Source organism: Brachycentrus maculatus, unplaced genomic scaffold (genome assembly GCF_059751285.1).
Source record: "Brachycentrus maculatus isolate JH-2025_06_01 unplaced genomic scaffold, ASM5975128v1 h1tg000514l, whole genome shotgun sequence".
Classification (NCBI taxonomy): domain Eukaryota; kingdom Metazoa; phylum Arthropoda; class Insecta; order Trichoptera; family Brachycentridae; genus Brachycentrus; species Brachycentrus maculatus.
In genome coordinates this window covers 1065923-1086995 of record NW_028281260.1, presented here as the reverse complement: position 1 = coordinate 1086995, position 21073 = coordinate 1065923, and the positions used below count along the sequence as shown (strand labels likewise).

General features: G+C 30.2%; 1 protein-coding gene across 1 annotated transcript in view; it reads left to right on the top strand.

Moving 5' to 3' along the window:
- Nucleotides 1-21073, top strand: part of mmd (disintegrin and metalloproteinase domain-containing protein mind-meld) — a 420228-nt gene that overhangs the window by 27511 nt on the left and 371644 nt on the right. Inside the window, exon 2 of the mRNA XM_088272686.1 lies at nucleotides 20417-20530. Within this exon, the coding sequence (XP_088128812.1) occupies nucleotides 20452-20530 (79 nt within the window). The 5' untranslated portion in view covers nucleotides 20417-20451. The remainder of the gene's footprint in view (nucleotides 1-20416; nucleotides 20531-21073) is intronic.

Below are 21073 nucleotides of genomic sequence, written 5' to 3'. Positions count from 1 at the left end.
ATAATATATTTATATATATAATATATATATATATATTATATATATATATATATATATATATATATATATATATATATATATATATATATATATATATATATATTATATATATATAATATATATATATATATATATATATATATATATATATATATATTATATATATATATTATATTATATATATATATATTTATATTATATGTACATATATATTATATATATATAATATATATATATATATATATATATATATATATATATATATATATATATATATATATATATATATATATATATATATATATATATATATATTTATATATATATATATTTATATATATATATATATATATATATATATATATGTATATATATATATATATATATATATATATATATATATATATATATATATATATATATATATATATATATATATATATATATATATATATATATATATATATATATGATCAAACACAGATTTTTTGAGTCTACTAAGTTGTATTTTATTAACAAAAAACACATAAAAAATTATATTGTGACAATTGTTTCGACTTGTTAGGGCATTATCAAACGAATGTCAATACAACTTATATATATATATATATATATATATATATATATATATATATATATATATATATATATATATATATATATATATATATATATATATATATATATATATATATTTATATGTGTATTTTTTATTTTTTTTATTCTTATTGCGGAGATTTACTATATCTGAGCATGTATATATTCAAAAAAGCTGATCGTAGAATAGTAGATCGAAGGATCAGAAAGATCGAACTTCGGAGGTCGGACTGTCAGCAAGGATACAGTGCAGCCAGCTGGAAGGAAATGGAATAAGATGGAACAAGTAGGGGAATTTTTACCAGATAACTGTTTTGGGTTTTGTCAACCCGGGGACGATAATGGTAAACTGACCAGAGTTCATTTTTATACAAATTATTCATAGAATATATGCTTGCGTTTTTTAAATAATTAATATTTTGTAACAAAAACATATATGACGCGTATCCATAGATTTTTAAAGTATTTTAATAAAGAAGAAGAAAAATATTCCAGTCTGCTTATTTATGGGGGTTTACAACCGTCATATGCTGGTTCAAGTGATCACTTAACACAAGTGTAACATTCACCAATTCTAACCATGATTGATAACCAAACTACTCAAATTCTTGGAAGATCTATAAATATGATCCAATTTCCATATTCTTCTTTATATTTGGTGAATTGTAAAAAAAAAATCGAAAAATAACTCCAGTCTTCCTCTAGCTGTCTTTCGAGAAAGATCCATGGCGATCGCCTGGTTTACAATATAAAAAATATTTATGTTTAAAGATCCAATTTACTTTACTTAATTTCATATTTTATATTTTTTGTACTCAAACATCTAAAAAACAGACATATTGAAAAGGTACTTAAAGCGAAGTAAAAAATTACGTGACATAAAATACGAACTTTGGAGATCAATCATCCCAGAACAATATTCGTGTCAGATATAACATTGTGACGCCAAGCGGTTGAACCAATATTTCAATTGACAACCGTTTTGTTACGTATTAATTCATTCAAAGAAAATATTTTGTTGTTTTTTCGAGTTGATTTGTTTAGATCCATTTTTATTCCACGTCTGAGAAGAATCTATTGAATATTTTTTAATAAAGTCTATTCTATTCTACCACATTGAGCACATCGTATACCTGACTTGACCGGGGTGGATACTGCCGCCTATATGAAGGTTTTATCATGGGGTAGTTATCAGGGGATTGGCAGACCATCTGGGAGGGAGAAACGTTTTCCGTAACCGGTTCAGTAGATCGAAAGCAGTCCGGAATTGAACCACCTTCGGAGGGGGTGCCAATGTCCGAAGTCGAAAAAAACACCCCGTCGCTTAGTGCCAGCCATATTAAAAAGGTTTGCTGTGTGAAATTTCTAGCTTTTTATTTTCCTCTATGGTAAGATTGATTTATTTAAAACGTCATATGGTTCATCGATGACACGTGATTATTTGATTTGTATAAAGCGTGTGTGTTTATGTTTTTTTTAAATATATATATATATATATATATATATATATATATATATATATATATATATATATATATATATATATATATATATATATATATATATATATATATATATATATATATATATATATATATATATATATATATAAATATATATACATATATATATATATATATATATATATATATATATATATATATATATATATATATATATATATATATATATATATATATATATATATATATATATATATATATATATATATATATTACTTTATTTATATATATATTGTGATTATTGTAATGATTTCGTCTGTTGTGTTGTCAAATATTTCTATTTAACCCAAGATTACTAAACTGTCCAACAAATGACGTTGTTACTAAACATTCGTGAAAAATACATAGAAATAATATAAAGTAATGATAACATCTTTTGGGTGTAAGAGATCACGTAAAAATTAAAAAAATAAGGGTACATTAAGAAGGTTCTGTGAAGCGGGCGCTGGAATCACGCAAACATTGTTTTTTGTAGGAAGTGTAATTTTGCGTCGTTATTTTTACGATAGTTTAATATTCTATAGTAAAATAAAATTTCACGATTGATTTGCTGCAGTGACGTCAGAAGCTTTGCATGGCACTGACTCCCTAAATTCGTGTTTTTTTTTTTTTTTTCACACTTAGAAAAGGATATGTTGAGATAAAAAAAGGATTGTTCATGTTCCAGGTATTTAATAAAATTAATTCTGCCCCTTTCTCAAAAATGTTGGCAACCACAGATCGTTTATTCATGGTATAAAATAATAAAAACCTTATTACATTTTTCTGACCTCAAATATTTTAAACGGATTGTTTTAAAAATATAATAAACACAATATAAATACAAACAAAACGTTTTAAAAGAATAATTTTTTTTAAACAATTTGACTGACAAACGGTAAAGTTAAATTTAATTTTAAATTCATTAAGGAATTATATGAAATACTTGATTTGAAAAAAATACTTAAATCTTAAAATATACGACAAAAGAAAAGTTATAAGCCTTCAGGTTAATACTTGTTCAAGTCAAGTCGTTGTTTGATGTTTTATTAAGAACGAAATTAGATTGAAAGTTAATTTTTCTCCTGGTGAAACGCCTAAATTACATTTTAAAGCTTTATGAAATTCCGTTTCACGTATTTAAAAATTTAATTTCATCTCGTTTTTAAATATATATTTAAACGCGTTAAAAATGTTGTATAAAAGTCAATTTTGCGCAAAAATTGGCAGGAAGTCATCAAAATTGTGAATTCTCTTTTTCATTCGATTTCAAGTCACGTATTCTGCGCTCTGAAATCTAGTTTCCGGTATCCATTTGCTGTAATGATACTTTTCATCGTTTATAAAAAAAAACTTCCTGGTGCAAACGGAGAATTATTTTAAACAAAAATTAGAGATATTTTTTTAAAATATAAACAAAAAAAACTTATTAAAGAAAACTTTTCAGTTTATTACGCATTTATTTCAGTCCTCTGCGAGGCTATATTTTACTAAATTTTTGAATGAATTTTACTTGTAAAAAAACATTAAATATTTTTTTGAAATCTTGTATATCTTCCTTAACATCTTTATTACTTATGTACGGCACCCATAAATCTTATGCGATGTATGTAAAAAAATATACGAATCATGGAAATATTTTCTTTGACAGATAAAAACCCTGTTTTATAACCATATTGAAGAACAGTATTTTAGTAGGAGATATTTTTCAAATGTCAGTTTTGTGCTCCCGAAGGGAACCGCCCCCCGAGCGAGCATTGAAGTCGTGTTATTTATTATCCATCTCTCCCCCTCAATCCTTTCCGGTAGTGAGATTGCCTTATTTATTCTGCAACACTCAACGTGATCCCGATCCAACAAACGAAACATATAGGACCAATAACCGAACAAAACGGGTGTGTGTACACATAAACTACCCCTAAGACCTGCAGTAAATAAGAGTCCTCTTTTTCCAATGTGGTACCAAATACCCCGCGACGTCTTGTTACTGTTTGGTAAAGTAAAAAAGGTGTGTTCACTGCGTTCCTAGAGGCCATAGACAAATGACCAAGAAAAGACAAATGATCGATGGTCCAATAGTTTACCCGTCTTTTTGGAAGAGATTTTTCCACTCACACATGATGATTTTAAGGTTTATTCGGGGCATTGAGTAGACACGATAAACTACTTTTATCCTCAGAAACGAACAGTGTAGAAATAGAAACTTTTTTTGCAATATTTTACGTGTGCAAGTTATTCAATTTTGTTTCAAAAAATGGTACTTACTCTGATTATAACTTCCTGGTTTGTTGTCAAAATTTAATCCGCAAAAATTAATATGAATATATAAATTTTAAAAAATTCGTACAATATGGTAAAAAAAAAAAAATCGTACAAATGTTGTACGAATATTATAATAATATAATAATATAATAATATTCGTACAAAATTGATACAATATGGCCTCAGAAATGAGGAACGTAGAAAATGGAAAAACTGATTAAAAAAAAAATCCGTGTGAAAGTTATTAATCTTTTTTTCAAAATATGGTTTTTAATCCTAATTATAACTTCCCGTTTTGTTGCCAGGATTCAATCTGCATTTTAATTAATAATAATAAATAATTATATATTTTTCTAACGAAATTGTCACCCAAAATAGTTATATAATATGATTGGCAATGAAGCAAAGCAGCTGGCAGTCAATAAAATATACTGGAGGCAGTTTGTGGACTCCATATGCTCCATGTAGAGATTAGATATCAATAAATATGTAGATTTTAAATATTGCTTAGTAATAAAATATACTATAAGAAGCAATATCCAAAATATCAAATTTCTTTTGTATAAATGAAATTGAAAGTCAAAAAAAATGTTAACACATAATACGTAACATAATATGTATATTATTATATACATACACATATTAATATTTTCACACAAACTTTAGCTTCTTCCTCAAAACTTATTAACTAATTAACTAAAATATATTGGCTTTCCTTGGGGCACGTAATCCTGAATTCTCTTTTTTATATTGAATTTTTATAAATTTTTCACTTCTGTAAAATCATTATCTGTTCCTTAATTTCAAACGGCTGTAAAAGCTTCAAATTTGATCAGTATAACCAGTCATTTTTGTTTGATGGGAGATATTGCTGTGAGCAGTAAGCCCTCCTTTAAATAGTTGGAAAAAAAAAATCTGATTTCAACAAAAAATAGTCTCATGAAAGATTTTTTTAAATAAGTCCATATAAATACCTTTGCCTTAAAAACGTATATCTTAGAAAATAAATTCATTAGAAAATTAGAAAATTCCCTTTTTTCCAAACGATCGCGATAACCTTAGATATTTGTGAAAGTGGGAACCTGATTCCTTTATCCTGAATTCCTCTCTTTGAACCGGCGGACAAAGAGTAGCATCAAAAAGTCCTGGAAATTTACGGTCTCGCAAACAAGGCATTTTATAGCCACCGATACATTTTTACAGCCAACGTCAACTGTTGGAACGAGTGCAACCCAAGCTGGGCGATGCAAGGCATCTCTTTAATGTCAAACTAAGAGAATAACTCTCTGAATCAGAAAGGAAACGCTCTGCATTCTGAACATAATAAACCAGTTAATAAATTTTATGTTCAGCGTTTAATGACGAATATTTATTTAAAAATCAATCTTAAATAGGATATCTTGTTAAAACTGCGTTTTTTTTAAATCTGAACGTTTTTATTTATTATAGTTAACTGACAGTATTTTTTTGATTTTATTTGTTTTGATTATTGCAATGATTTCTTTTGTTGATTTTTTAAATATTTTTATTTTTGAAAATATTTACTTGCAGTAACGTCAGAATTTTTTACGTGGTACTGACTTAATGTCTAGAATAAGTTAACGAATTTTAAATTTGTAAACGAAGTAAAAAAAAATGTTGGGTTAAATTGGAAGAATATATTTTTATCCAACCTCCCAGGTTTTTATCAAATTAATTTGGATTTTTTCTTTAAAAAGTTGGTGACCACTGAAATGATTTTCATAGTTGAAAATTTAAACTTAAATATTGTATTTCATTTGACTATATTTTTAGTATTAATCTATCAAATCGTGTTTTTTTTTCAATTATAATATGAAAAACAAAAATATAAATGATAACAATCTGCTTTGAAAGCTACGTAGTTTATAATTGTACTTTTTAAACATAAAATAATAGCAAGGGGAATATTTTTAAAAACAGTTTTTTATTAAAGTTAATCCAAGTAAACTTATTTTAATATAATAATTAGTATTTTTTGAAACGCCGTATGAAGATTGCCAGTCACAAAACAGTATAACCACTGCTTTCAATTTGATCCAACATACTGCTGCAGGTATATTATCACATTAAAATCTCGCAATATTCCTTCTCTGCTCATTCAGTCAGATATAGTGGATTGTTCTGACAAGGTTAGGAAGAGTAATGACGCTGTCAGGTACTCGAAAGTGCAATCCCAGAGACCGGGTTCGACTCCGTTCGCTGAATTCTGCATCGTCTGCCCTCAGCTCGGTCTCACTATATCTGACATGGCGGAGAAGCGCCGCGCTGCTTTGTTTGCGCTAGGAACGAACGGATTGAACGACTCTGCGGGGATTTGAGGAATTGTAGAGATGTGCAATGAACATTATACTGGAATGCTCAGATTGCGACTGCTGCAACTGCAAATATTACTAGAGTATATAAAATAATCCAGATGATATGTGTGCACTGCTTTCCGCGACTGTGACTTATTAACGCCATAGAATAACAAACATACATGAGAAAATGAGAAGTTATAATAAAGAAAATATAAATGGTTAACATTAACATAAGTACCGACATTTTCCACAAATAATTTTCCTCCAATTACGCAGACTTTTGACACCACCAGATTTAAGGTTCTGATTGATCTGATCATACCAAGTCTTTTTCATCTTTTTTCTCTGTTTATTTTTTTAGCTTATTGCTCTCGTTATCTATTCGGTCCACATGTCTTGACCATCATAAAAAAGATTCCATTTTCATGTATGAAAATTATACGTTCAGAAAAATTCTTAGGAAAGACGGCGAGGAAAGAAATAGATCGGTATTATAATTAATGAAATTGGACAAAATTATAATATTGAAAAGCGGAAAATTTTCAATATTGACAATTTATCAATATTAACGTTACCCAATCACTGGATATCAGCGAGATGTCGTACACGGCAATCGTTCCAACGTTCTGTAAACGATGAATTTACGTCATCAATGTGTTTCAGTGACGTGATTGTCAATATTACCGATTGTCTCCAGAATGGTTTATATCTCGAAATGTCGACTGGATTTGAATTATTATTTCTTTTTTAGCTTTAAAAGTTTTTTATTTCACATATTTATACTAACATTTTAACTTTTTTTCTTGTTTTAACACCGATTTTTCTGGTTGAAAACGAATACACTTAGCTTTATCCTATTGTGTATATTGTATTTTATTGTAAAATCATCCATGTACCGGTTTTCGTGATTGTTTTCTTCTTTTGTTTTAAGTATACAAATAAATACACTTATCATTTAATAATAAATAGTAGATTTTAAACAGAATTTAAGAAAAATAGTGTTATTTTATTTAATACGAAGATTCATAAAAACAGAGTTTTCAAAAACGCATTTTAAGATAAAGTGTATCACATTGTTGTAATAACACTGGACATAATTCATTCATGAATAGAATTGGAAAAATGCATATAATATAAAAAAATGCAATGTCTGCATTAGGTACGTAGGAAATTATCAATAAAATAATTATATCTCATAATATTATAAATTACGACTTGTATTGTTTAAATTTTTTTATTGTTTAAATAACGACGTTTTACTAAAAAGTTTTTTAACATAGAGTATGGACAATATTCTACACTATTTAGATTGTAAAATATAAAAAATATTGTCCTGATAAAGAGAATTCATACAAAAAAAAATGGTGCGTTTATTACTCTTATTTCTCCTTTAATACATTTTTCGTTACAAAATCTGTTATCAATGCAAATAAGCTTTCTTTCACCTTCACCTTAAATAAAGGGTTGGTTGACTTCAAACAAAATGAAAAAGGAAATTTTAATTTAGATCTTAGCTGTTATTTGAATTTCAAAAAAGTTGTTTAAACAACTCAAAGATTTGATATATCAAATTTAAAATTACCCTTTAAAGATATTGTGATCTAAGGTCTTAAATTTAGACTAAGGTAAAAAAAGAGCTTTTTTATCTTAGCAATAAAAGTGAGTTGAATTTATTACTGTGATGTTATGGAAAAAGGAAGGCGAGTACTGGCTCAATATTGGTACTCCCCCTTCTCACAACAAAGGTTTTTTAACTGAAATTTGAAAAGAGGAATATTAGAATTTTAGAAAAAATATATTAAAAAAAAAAATTAATATACAAATATACATCCATATTTTCTTGAAAATAATATTACATGACTTACAAATACAATTTACTGCATGTATTTTAACACTGACTTTTATGAGTTTTTTTGTCTTTTAAATCATGCAATCTTGAGTAGAATGCAACTAGATCATTATTACAATCATAGATAAAATAGTGAATGTTGCACGTGTGCAAAGTGATTGCTTAACTAGCTTACGAAAGGTCATAAATCCTTTTGAATACCCAGACTTCCATATTCTTCTTCTTCATTGTTGAGATGTCAATTTAAAAACGTTATATTGTTTATTTTATGAAGAGAAAATGATCACCCTAGAGCTTAAATTACCAGTCACAATGAAAAGCTACTGATACTTATTTTCATCCCATTGGAAATCAAACCCGGGACCTCTAACATGGTAGCCACATATTCTAACCACTATACTGTTGAAAGAGATGATCATTTCACGGCATCATAACCTAGAAATACGTATCATACAATTTCATGATTTAAAAAAAAGGAATAACCCACAAAGCCTTAGGGGCTTGTCAGGTAGGAAAAAAAGAATAGAGAAGGTTTTGTTAACAATTCTAACAAATATCCAGACTAACTGAAAATAAATATTTCTTGAATTCATAAAGCAATTGGCGGGAATCAAACCCGTGATGCGGGCGTGGACGCAACTACGCCACGGCCCCTGCCTTATACGAATATATGACTTACATGAAAATCTCAGATATGTGAATATTTTAAAATTCTTTTTTTAACGTAAGCTTTCGCGAAAAAGATTTGGGATTGTACATTGAGTAGGAAAATAAACACGAGGCTGTCGTAAATTCGTTTAAAGCATTGTCAAAATATTTACCGGTTGTATTTTACGGCACGAACGATAAACAATACTTTGTGAAAATGTAAACCGTTTTACGTCACAGCGTGAATCGAAACAAGTTTAAAAAAGGGAAAATATTATCTCCGGTGAAGATAAACAGCGAACCTGATACAAAGTCCATTTGCGATCTGACAAATTGTCACTTGCGTCGGACATCGAATACGACGCAGAACATCACATATCAAAATGGATACCTACTCGATACATAGCGCACAAAATGGCGGAGGTCTATCAACAGCCTTCGTGATACGGGAAAAGATAAAAAACAAAAAGTTCGGAAACGAATGATATTGTGAGAAAGTACTATAAAATGGTAGAATCAAGCATAAAAAATATCGAGATTTAGAAAATTTTACATTATACTCGTAGGTATAACGTTAAGTATTTTTTTTTGGACATATTGACAAAAATGAAGAAGGTTATGAAAGTCTGGGTATTTACGGGGCCTGTGACCTGTCATTGGCTGGTTAGTTGCTATTAAATAAAAAAACATATAATTCTTAGAAACAATTTAAATGCCTTTAATACATGTAAAAAAATACACACACAAGAAAAATACACAATAAAAAATTATACTATTCTATCACTCAAAAGCATAAACAATAAGTGTAAGTCCTTCTCTAAGCACTAGAGCTAGGTCTTTTTATTGGAGAGAACAGCGTAACTAATATTAAGATTGTTAAAAGATGAAATGTCTGGCAAATGAATTAAACTAACTAATTTATTTATTGTAACTGTATTGAATAATTAAAAACAACGTGAAATAAAAATATTCATGCATTTTTTTAAAAAAAACCTTCCATTTATCGAAAATCTTAATCGCGTTAGACTGTAGGTACATGTTAAATAAACCGATCAATTTTATTAAAAAAAAAAGCATTTTCATTTTCTCATTAACATCGGAACAAATCCACGTAATTTACGATGGGCATCATCCCCTTATTTCAAATTCTAAAACCCGTCAAACATTTAGGCGTAGAAATTCAACATAACCGCATTTATGTTATTTTAAGAAGGGAGGATTTGCATTAATTTTTAAATCAAAATCCTCGGTTTCATTAAAACAAACTTTGCGGAAAAAGAATTCAGAAAATTCCCCTCCCTCATTGTTTTACTTAATTAGCGTTTCCCTAACCGATTGGGAGGCACAAAATACTACCCCGAAATTTATAATTTTCGTTAATACCATTGAATTTTATTTATAAGATAAATAGTTAACGTTTTATGAGCAGATAAAAGTCAACGTAAACGAAATATAATATCACATTCAAACTAGTTTTAAGATTTAAATAAATTAATTGAATAATTTTATACATTGATCGGTGATTAACTACTTAACCGGAGATTTCTAGAGTAAGTTGTATTGGATTTCACCCTGGCTATATTGAAAGATCTATTATGAGTCTCAACAGAGACGATGCGTAATTTTATACAATTTTAAACAAGTATGGAGAGGGCTTGTGACTTGGTATTCGCTGGCTTAAGTTTCTATGTTAAATAATTTGTAGAATTATTTACATTACATAGTCATGTAATAATAAATATAATAAAACCCTTATCCGCACCCCAATGGTGCATAGAGCACTGCTTCATATAAACGCAGTGTTATCTCAATCGTTTACACATGAAGGAAAGGTGATCAGCCCTCCGCTTCAGGTACCAGTCCAGGGTAATATTGAATAAATATTACAGTGTAAAAATCACTTATATTTATTTGACCCCCCCTGGGAATCGAACCCGGGACCTCCAGAACGGTAGCCAAGCGTGCTGACCATTAAACTACGGAGGCGAACAAAATGTAAAACATGTAAAGTGACTACTTAAGCCAGACAATACCAAATTGTAAGCTCTTTGTATGCCCAGAAATTTTGCGTTTCGTATTTTTCAAAATATCCTTCATGTACATCTGTTTCTAAATCATGTAAACTAAATTAAATGTAATTAAAATGTAACTTTGTTCTAAAATCATTATTTATTTATAGTGATTTTAAAACAAAGTGACATTTAAATTTGAAAATGGAAAATCAGAAAGTTAGTGTTTCAAATATAAATTATAAATTATAAGTGTTTTCATCGCATTTTATAATTACGAATAAACACAAGAAATGATAATTACGAAAATTGAGTTATTTATATGTATATATATATAAAACATAAATGCCATTACTTATAAGGTAAATCGTGATATAAAAAGAAAAGATATAAAAAGAATGTACCCTTGAATAATGTTGAGTGAAACCTGTTTTCACAACTAAGAATCGATTACTTTAACAACGCGCTGTCGTCCAAATTGTTCACGTAACGATGCCCACTTCTGAGTAAATGATATTTATACCATTAGCAGGCTTCAAAACTTCCCTTTCTTTTAGGGCGGGAAATAATAACAATTCCAGTAATGGCGAGAAAAAATATTTTCTCTCCTTACGTCATAAACACGATTCCACGTCAGTTAGTCTGTTGGTATCATCGTTCGGAACAATAAACCTCGCCCCGTCTCCCGGTAAATTCCCGCTAACTTTGCTAATCTACTAAAAAAGTATCGACGGCAATTTGAAAGTTGTAGCAGTTGGGTAAGCCTTCCAGTACCTTAGAGCCCGTCCTAACACCTCTAGAAATTATACCACTTTTGCTGGATGTGACACGGATGATTTCTTAGCGGTTTTCTTAACTCCTGGCAGGGGAAATTCTGGGGCTATAAATAACGGGGCCATTTTCTTTCAATATTCTCAGCTTATAAAAACTTTGAATAGGTACACGAGATTTTTTCTATAGTGAAGAGTTTTCTTAGAATAAAGTTGTCTAAAGTTCTCCGTGGTAGTTCAAAGTCTTGCGTCTTATTTAGAGAACTTTTTCTCGTATGATGCAACGTTCTATTAATCAGCGAGAATATTCAATAATTTTCCATATGTATTCCCAATATTAAAGATATATTTTTTATTATACCGATCAAGTACAAATATTAGTTACAACGCATTTTTTGGCATCTTCATTAAAAGAAACGTAATTATAGTCATTCTGTACATACTGCTTTTTGGCTTTTTGTATTTTGTAAAAATAAGCTCTGTGTTGCAAGGACATGGTAAAATATGTTATAATCATTAGGCGATTGCAAGCTTCATTAGACCGTTTTTATTATGAATAATGAAAGTTTATACAAAAATGATATATTTTTCTATATTAAAATGAAATTAATTAAAATACCAGTTATGTGATTATTATGATTAAGAATGGTAATATTTAAAAAAAACACCCATTGTTTCTGGATTCATATGCTGTTTTTTTCGGCATATGTGTACATGTTTATGGGTCTGAAAAAATATCTGGTTCCCTCTAAACGATTGTAATAGAATTTAAAACATTACTTTTGCTCAAATAACGATACATATTTGGAAGTATATCAATCATATGCATGCTAACCGAGGTCCATGAAGAGGAGATATACTGGAAAGGCGCATAAATAATTAAGTGTAGAATTATAATTTATGTACAATATCTTTATCATGTAAATTTTCAATGCTGAATACATTAAAAGGTTGTGGCATGTTCACCACCCATTAACGAAATGGTTGTTTTACACTATTGGACACATAAAATTTAATTATAAAGCATAGGTTTATTCGTATAATATGTGTTTCCATCACATAATGGCAATCCGACAAAGTGGAAGTACGCACTAATATGGGTATAATGTCATTAGTACAACCCGCGCCGAAACTTTTAAGACTAACGTTTACCGCGGGGTTTAAATTCGGCCGTTTTGAGTAGACTGAATTTAGGTTTCTCTCATAGAGGACATAAATAATGCGTTCACTTACACCAAATACAGGGTGTCCTGTCCCAAAAATAATATGTAACACTGGCGATGGTCCTGATAATGTCTTATGTAAATATTTAAACATTAACTTAGTAAAAGTGGTTTTAGAGACAAGAAAAATAGAGACGAGATTGAAGTTCTAAAAATTTATCGCATGTCATGTGATTTGTATGCGATTATCAAATATGATTTTTATTGAAAGTATGACTAAATGCTGCGTTTTTAAATGCAATTAATCGTTAATGAAATATTCGATGCATTTAAAATATCAAATATGAGGTCTATCAAAGTCATATATTCCCATATTTCATTGCACTATGCATTTAAACATGTACTCGGACAATATTTAACTAAACTTACCACTTATGTAACAATATTTTATTTTGACTTTTTAAGGAACAACCGTCAAAACCTCTATCTTTCGATGTTTTTCTGCAGGTAGGATAGTTAATATAGGCAATGCAAATGAGAAAAATACATTACAAACAGCCAGACTAATAGAAAATAAATCTTTCTTGAATTTATTTTCAAAAGGTGTAAATCGACCCGCGACGCCAGTTTCGCTTTCGATTATTTACCCAGTTACGCCCGGCGCGCCGCGGCGCCTGAATAAATATATATTTTTTTGAAAATATTGAAAATTTGGATCAGAATATTCCCTTATTTTCATAAGCAGTCAGTAGCAGTTTATGTCGCTTACGCGTATTTGCTACTGGATGCATTCACATGACTCAAATATTTTATTATTGTTTCGGCATTAACTTTGTGGTAAGACATGTTTCAATGATTAAAGAAAACACTTGTTTTTATACCACTTGAGTGGTATGAAAACTACCATTCTTTTTATACTCAAGTGGTATAAAAACAAATGTTTACATGACTTAAGATATAATATCCTTCGTTTTTGGGACACCCTGCAGGTGAAGGCAGTACGAAGTTCATATTGGCGCGGCACGTCCTTGTGTTTCCATTCAAATGTGAGTTTAATGGCGCGTACGGGGAAAGAATAGCAATAAACTCTGAGTGTGTAGCCCAGATTGGCTTCTACTGCCGACTGGTATACTAGCAGTGTCATCTATCGATCCCTTGGCGGAAAACGCATTATTCGTCGTACATTGTAAAACCTTTATGTTGACAGCTCTTCTATAGTCACTGTTGTTGACATTTCCCTGCTGGGTCGCTAATTATCGGAGACTGAAATGCAAGAACGGAACCGGATTGTGATTAAAATAGTAAAATGCTAACAGTGCAATGACATCACGTTCTGAAATTTTTATTATTTTACATTTATATTACAAATGAACATTTTCATGAAATAATTGATATCATTTATTTATTTTTTCTTATATTAAAATCATTATAATAAATATTGCCGCGGTGATTAAAATGATACCATCGTATAAATGAATTTGCAAATAAAAGTCATATATTGGTTGTGAATAAGGTTATATTTTTAATAATTTTCCCTCTCATTTTCACGTTAATTTTTTTTTCAATAATCTCCTCCTAATAATGGTAAATACAAATTTACATTAGTACGAAGAAGTGTGTTTGGTTTTATATCAGATTATAATATTTGAATGTTTTGAGATAATTTTCAACCTTCTATTTTTCATGTTAAAATAATTTCATTGTGCCATAATATCATCAAGGTAATTCAAATAATACCTTCATATAAAAAATGTTTTGCTTTTTATAAGATGTGAAAATGTCGATCTTTTAAATAAAATTTTATCTCTTATTTACACTATAAAACTACTTTATCAATAATATCATCATAGTTTTAAAAATTATACGGTTATTTAAAAAAAAATGTTTCGCTATAAGATATGACATGCGAATATGCTAACGTTTTTGATATTTTTGACTCATTTTTTTAATAACATCATTTTGTAAATAATATCATCACTTTAATTATAATGATAATTTAAGAAAATAATTATTTTCTTAAATTGATATTTTAAATTAATTTGCAGACTCAGGATTTTCCTCGATCAGTAAGTTCAGCTCCCAATATCCCGATGAAGATTTTTTTAGGATGAGATAAAATGGAGTTTTTACGTAATGCTGTTAGCTTTACAAGAAGCAAGTTTCGCAACTCCGAGTTTGCAAGTAATGGAAAGAGTATCAGAAAACAACGAGTGTCGTCGGATTAACCTAGAATCACCCACTCGAGCGAAAGGTGGTACAATATCGGTAAGCTAAAAACGATTTTAATTAAATAAATTCCCAAAGGAAGCGCAACAAAAAGTGATCGCTACACTTTGCCTTGCCCTTAATGGGTATTTCAATAATTTTCCCTTTTTACTCTTAACGAAGACGGATTACCAGGATTAATTAATACCCCGGAAGGACGACCATTGTCGTGATTGACCTTGATTAGAATTTCCATCTCGGATGTCTTTTATTTGATCTCTTTCTTATTATTCCAAAAGCAAAAGTCGTCCGAGCAGAACATCTCGCCTCACTGACACTGGACCAATACCCAATACCCATGGCCTGTGAGCTAAATCCAGAGAATAGGAAAGATTTTTTAAAATATTGGCTTCCTTACCAGGATTTTCGATCGTTGAAATTACGCAAAATAGACGAAGGAAATTCATGCGACTGGGGAGTATATTAATTTTATTATATCCTTTTGTAAAGAAAATACTCACAATATTTTTTATGTGTCACAATCTTCATTCACAAATATATTTTCTCCATAACGGGCTTTTTTTACATATTTTAATCTGTAAGTTCTTCGGTAGTATCTGTGGTTGATTTAAGTAAGCTTTTTACTTAGCTGAGACACCCAACTTACTTCAGACTTCCCAAATCATTTCACAAGCTGCAATAAAAATAAACTGCTTAATACTACTACTGCTTAATAAACCGTTTCTATATTTTTCAATTAATCGTAAATATTAAAAAAAAAAACAATTGTGAATTGACACAAATGTTGCTATCCGTACAGATATACCGAAACTCATAGGTAGCAAACTGGAATGTTTAAATAATTATATGATATGTGACGATTGCTTACCGAGATCGTTAACTGTTAACGGGTCTCCACTGGGTTGAAGAAACCAACTACTCTGCGTACATCTGACCGCCAATTAATTACTGCAAGGTGGCAATTCCAGTTCGACAAACAATTGTCGGTAGCCACAATCCCGTTCCTAGTTCCTCTAACACGTTGGCACCGCCAGAGGAATGGACCAGCTGACAAATGAGACCAATAACAATCGCCTTCCCTGCCAAGGTACACTCAATATTGGAAAATTTTCCTCCTCCCCCCGATACACTGCTCTATCTGTGTAGAACTGCTACGTACGTGATACGCCTTCGTCTCACCGACCTCGTATGTGGATAGTACCTACTGCTGCACTATTTTACGTCACTGCATTGTTCATTAAGATTTTGTAGCTGTCGGTTGAAGGTATCATTCTTCTTTTTCCTTCAGTGTTTCTCCGCTACTACGGTCTGTCCGTCAGCTCCCTATTTTATAGCCATGAGAAATTGGTACTTGAGTATCAATATTATAAATCATACATATCATTAAATTGAATACTATGAAAAGTTTATCCCATTTCGGTTTACATAAAATTAAAAATAATAATGTACTGTTTTTTTGTATAAATGTAGTTTTACACTATTTAAAAGATTTGTAAATAACGGAAATTTACTGTTTGAAACATCACTTAGCATTAAAATGTGTTTATCTTAATATTTGGATAATTTATAAAATATTAGTTATCCTTCGACCAATAAGTTAAGAAATGATACAAAGATTTGACTTTTATCAAAGGTATTAGATTTTTGTTGTTGTTACTTTTACCTTAAATCAGGGTGTATGTTACAAGTTGCTGATGTTGAATATTCTAAATTTTTGATTCGGTAAAAATATTCATTCGTATACGACCATTTTATTTTATTTTGAAATGCCTAATGAAAACGTTATTTTTTTTTAAAACAAAAAACACTGATTTTCTCTTTAAAAATGTATTTCAAACGTGAGTTTTTGAAACTTTGCAAAAAATTAGTAGTCGTGTGTGAATTTATACATCACTTAATTTTGAAGGCAAACATTCTTGTGAGAAACGAAAGAGGGAAAACTTTTGTTGAAAGTCAAAATGCGATGAAGCGTGAGGCTCGGGTCGAATCAGTGAACACTTTCAGAGACGGACCTAGATGGGAGGATCATTGTGCTGGGTGTTGAAACATTCGAGGATACAGAAAATCTGCGATAGAGGTATAGAAATTCCCCCTTTCTGTATAAATTCAACATCACAGCATACCTATTTCATAAAAAGAATAGAGGAAAGTTACCTTCACACGGGAGCTACAATATTTTCATATATAAAATGAAATAAAAAAGGGAGGTTTCTCATTGACTCGTAGGTATAATATATGGATGCGGGTTATTGCGAGTAAATCGTATCATAGCCATTTTAATGCTTTAAATGGCCTTTCGTTTGCAATATCAGGATACTTTATTACAAACGTCAAAGTTATAGTGATATATAAATTAAATATACAGATGTGAAAATTTGTGGCAACCGTTTGCTCTTTTTATTTTTGAAGTATTTACAAAGTTTTTAAATATCTAACTCATTAACGTGTACATATATAGATTTGACTCTGTTTTATCAGTGAATGCCGGAAAGTGTTTATGGATGAATGTACTAGAATAACTTAACATATTAATCGTTAATTTGATCAAACTGTGAATGAACAAAATTACATTATTATCAACTTTAAAGATACTTTTCGGACTTTGGTTCGCACTCGCAAAAAATTCATATTCTTGAAACATCTTACTTCAATAATACTCAATCATGGATTTTTGTATTGTTATAACATAACAAATCTTATGTAGCCTATTTTTTTAAACAAATTAATCCCATGTAGCCAACTTGTTTACGATAGATGTTTTATCTAAAATTGAAAAGTTTATACTATGATTTTATATATTTTACAACTTTTATCCGCACCCCAATGGTGCATAGGGCACTGCATTATATAAACGCAGTGTTATCTTGATCGTTACCACGCTCCACTTCAGGTACCAACCAGTCCAGGGTTATATTGAATAAAAATTAGAGTGAAAAAATAGCTTATATTTATTTACCCCCCTCCCTGGGAATCGAACCCGGGACCTCCAGAACAGTAGCCGAGTGTACTGACCATTACATTACGGAGGCGGACTATATATATTTACATCAATATATATTTATAAAACTTTATATAGTTAAATATAAGGATCAAGATATATTTTACTTATATTTTATTTTTAAATGATTATCTAGTAAATAAAATAACTTCGTATCGTGAATGTTTCAACATGTTTTCCCTTTTGTATACGTAAATAAGAATGATTTTGGAATAACAGGATGTTTTTGAAGAATATTTGATTTCACAAAATAACGGGGTATTATTTTTGCCCTTTGAAGAATGTCTGAGCGGGGCTTCAGTACGATGTATTTTTGATCCCTGTCAGGTACAAATTGGAAATTTTTCATCTATCAAAGTGATACTAGGATATTATTCATGGGATTGTTTCATCTCAAAATGTTGGATAGATTTTTAAAAAATATTGAAGGGAAATATTGTTGCATAAATCATCGACCCATTGTTGGAAACATTTTAAAATTATATTTAATTTATTTATTCTATGATACACCATTAAAAAGGGGTGTAAATTTGTTTAATTAAAATAAGATTTATGACAACAGTGCTCTGCTTAAAGTAACAAAGAGTTAAAATATCACGTCGCAAATAGATACCGCGTATTAATGATTTTTTTTTCATTTTAATTTTAAGTTTGTCATATATCAAATACATATTTTGTATTTTAAAAGCATTAATACTTTGTGTTATGGTAATATAACACTCTCCTTATCATTCATCGTTAACTTTCGTGACTGAAAAATAAAATTCGTTACTACCGATTTCTGAATAACCATTCCACCATAAGGTCATTAAAATAAATTTATAACGGTCTGACATTTATACAAGAATTTTCTCTTTTCTCTTTCTCTCATTCAAAATTTTATTTTTGTATAAATGTAAGACTGTGAAAATTTTATTTTAGTGACATGATGATTGAATGATTATTCTGACACCGGTAGTGACAAATTAGTGTTTATTAAAGTGGTATTACACGAAGCAAACGATGAATGATAAAGAGAGTGCTAAATATCAGATGCGCTGCCATAGATATCAATGTATGAGATAATTATCTGTATTTTAATTTAATGGCAAACATCTTCTTCATCTTCTTGCTCAATGCTGAGCGTCGTGGTCTTCTGGAATGTCAGGCACTTGGTGCACAAGTCCTCTCCATTCTTCCCGGTCCTGGGCCAACTTGATGGCAGCGTTTAGCGAGGATCCGGTTAATTCCTTTATTTGGTCTGTCCATCTTGTTGGAGACCGTCCTCTTGCCCGCTTGCCTTCAACTGTACCTGTTACTACCAGTTTTTCAAGACTCTTCTCGTTCTTTCTGGCGATATGCCCAAAGTAGGACAGAATCCTTTTCCTGCAAGTCGTGGAGAGTCTTTCTGTCACTGACAGTTCGCGGAGAATGCAGTCCAAGGAATGCGCAGCATCCTCCTCCAGCACCACATTTCAAACATAATCTTTAAAAATCACATGGCAAACATAATCTTTAAAAATGTATATTGTTGATAATACATAAGTACAGTAAATAAAAAAAATATACTCGTACATACAATATGGAAGACATTTATGTCACAGTTGCATGTAAAGATATTTAGTATACTGAAAATCAATTCTATTGTTACTTATTTACTTATTTCGGAGTCCTGGTTCCAACTCTAATGTATGGAAGTGAAACATGGAGTTGGCAAAAGAAGGATGAAAGTAGACTGAATGTAGTCGAAATGCAATCTCTCAGAAGAATGTGCGACAAAACGATGTATGATAGATGTGCGAATAGTGAAATAAGGAAGGAATGCAAAGCTGAGATAAGCATTATCGATAAAATTAAGAAAGGTGTGTTGAGATAGTTTGGACATGTAGAAGTGTAAATGAGTGAAGAAAGAGCGGTAAAACAAATTTATGAGGCGAATGGAAGTGGAAAAAAGAGCAGAGGAAGACCGAGAAAAACATGGCGCGATCAGGTATGCCAAATACTTGAAAGTTGTCAGGTTAGGAGTCGTACGTTGTGATATGCTTGCCTGTATTTTCACTGATATCATTAAATTAATGTCCTTATTTTATTTTAGGTAAGGCAGTATCTGTGAGTGCAGGAAGGTTGCGCATGGGGACAGATGCAGGAGCTGGCTGCGCGATGCGGCTGCTTCTGTACCTTGCGGCCGCGCAGATTGCCCTGGCAGGAGGTAGGCTTTACAACCCTTAACGAAGGAGGAGATCAACTAAGGAGACTGAAATCTCTACCCTTAAAATGACTGAAAAATCAATGACCTACGATTCAACTCCTAATACGATTCTACTTCAATACGTCTCGTGATATTTTTGATAAATAAAATATATTTGAGTGATAAAAAATGAGAATTAATCTTGGCTCTGATCTTGGCTCTATAGATATGAACCAATTTTGAAACATTATTATTGAATCACTAGAACTTCACTAAAGACATCTATTGGTGGTATTGGTGAACAAGTATTTGGACACACTCAAAATGTTGTAAAAACTTTTAAAATTAAGTTCCAAACCGATGAAGTTAGTTTATTCATTATAAGTATCATTATTTTTCTTATTGATAAGCACCTTATTGGCACAATCCGACGTAAATTTCTGTCATATTTATATCAATACTTTTTTCTTATTGACTAAGCATCACTTATGCATGGGAGTAGATAGAGAGAATAGAATACTGCACTACTTTGCCATTGCAAACATTATTATTTTATTCCTCACA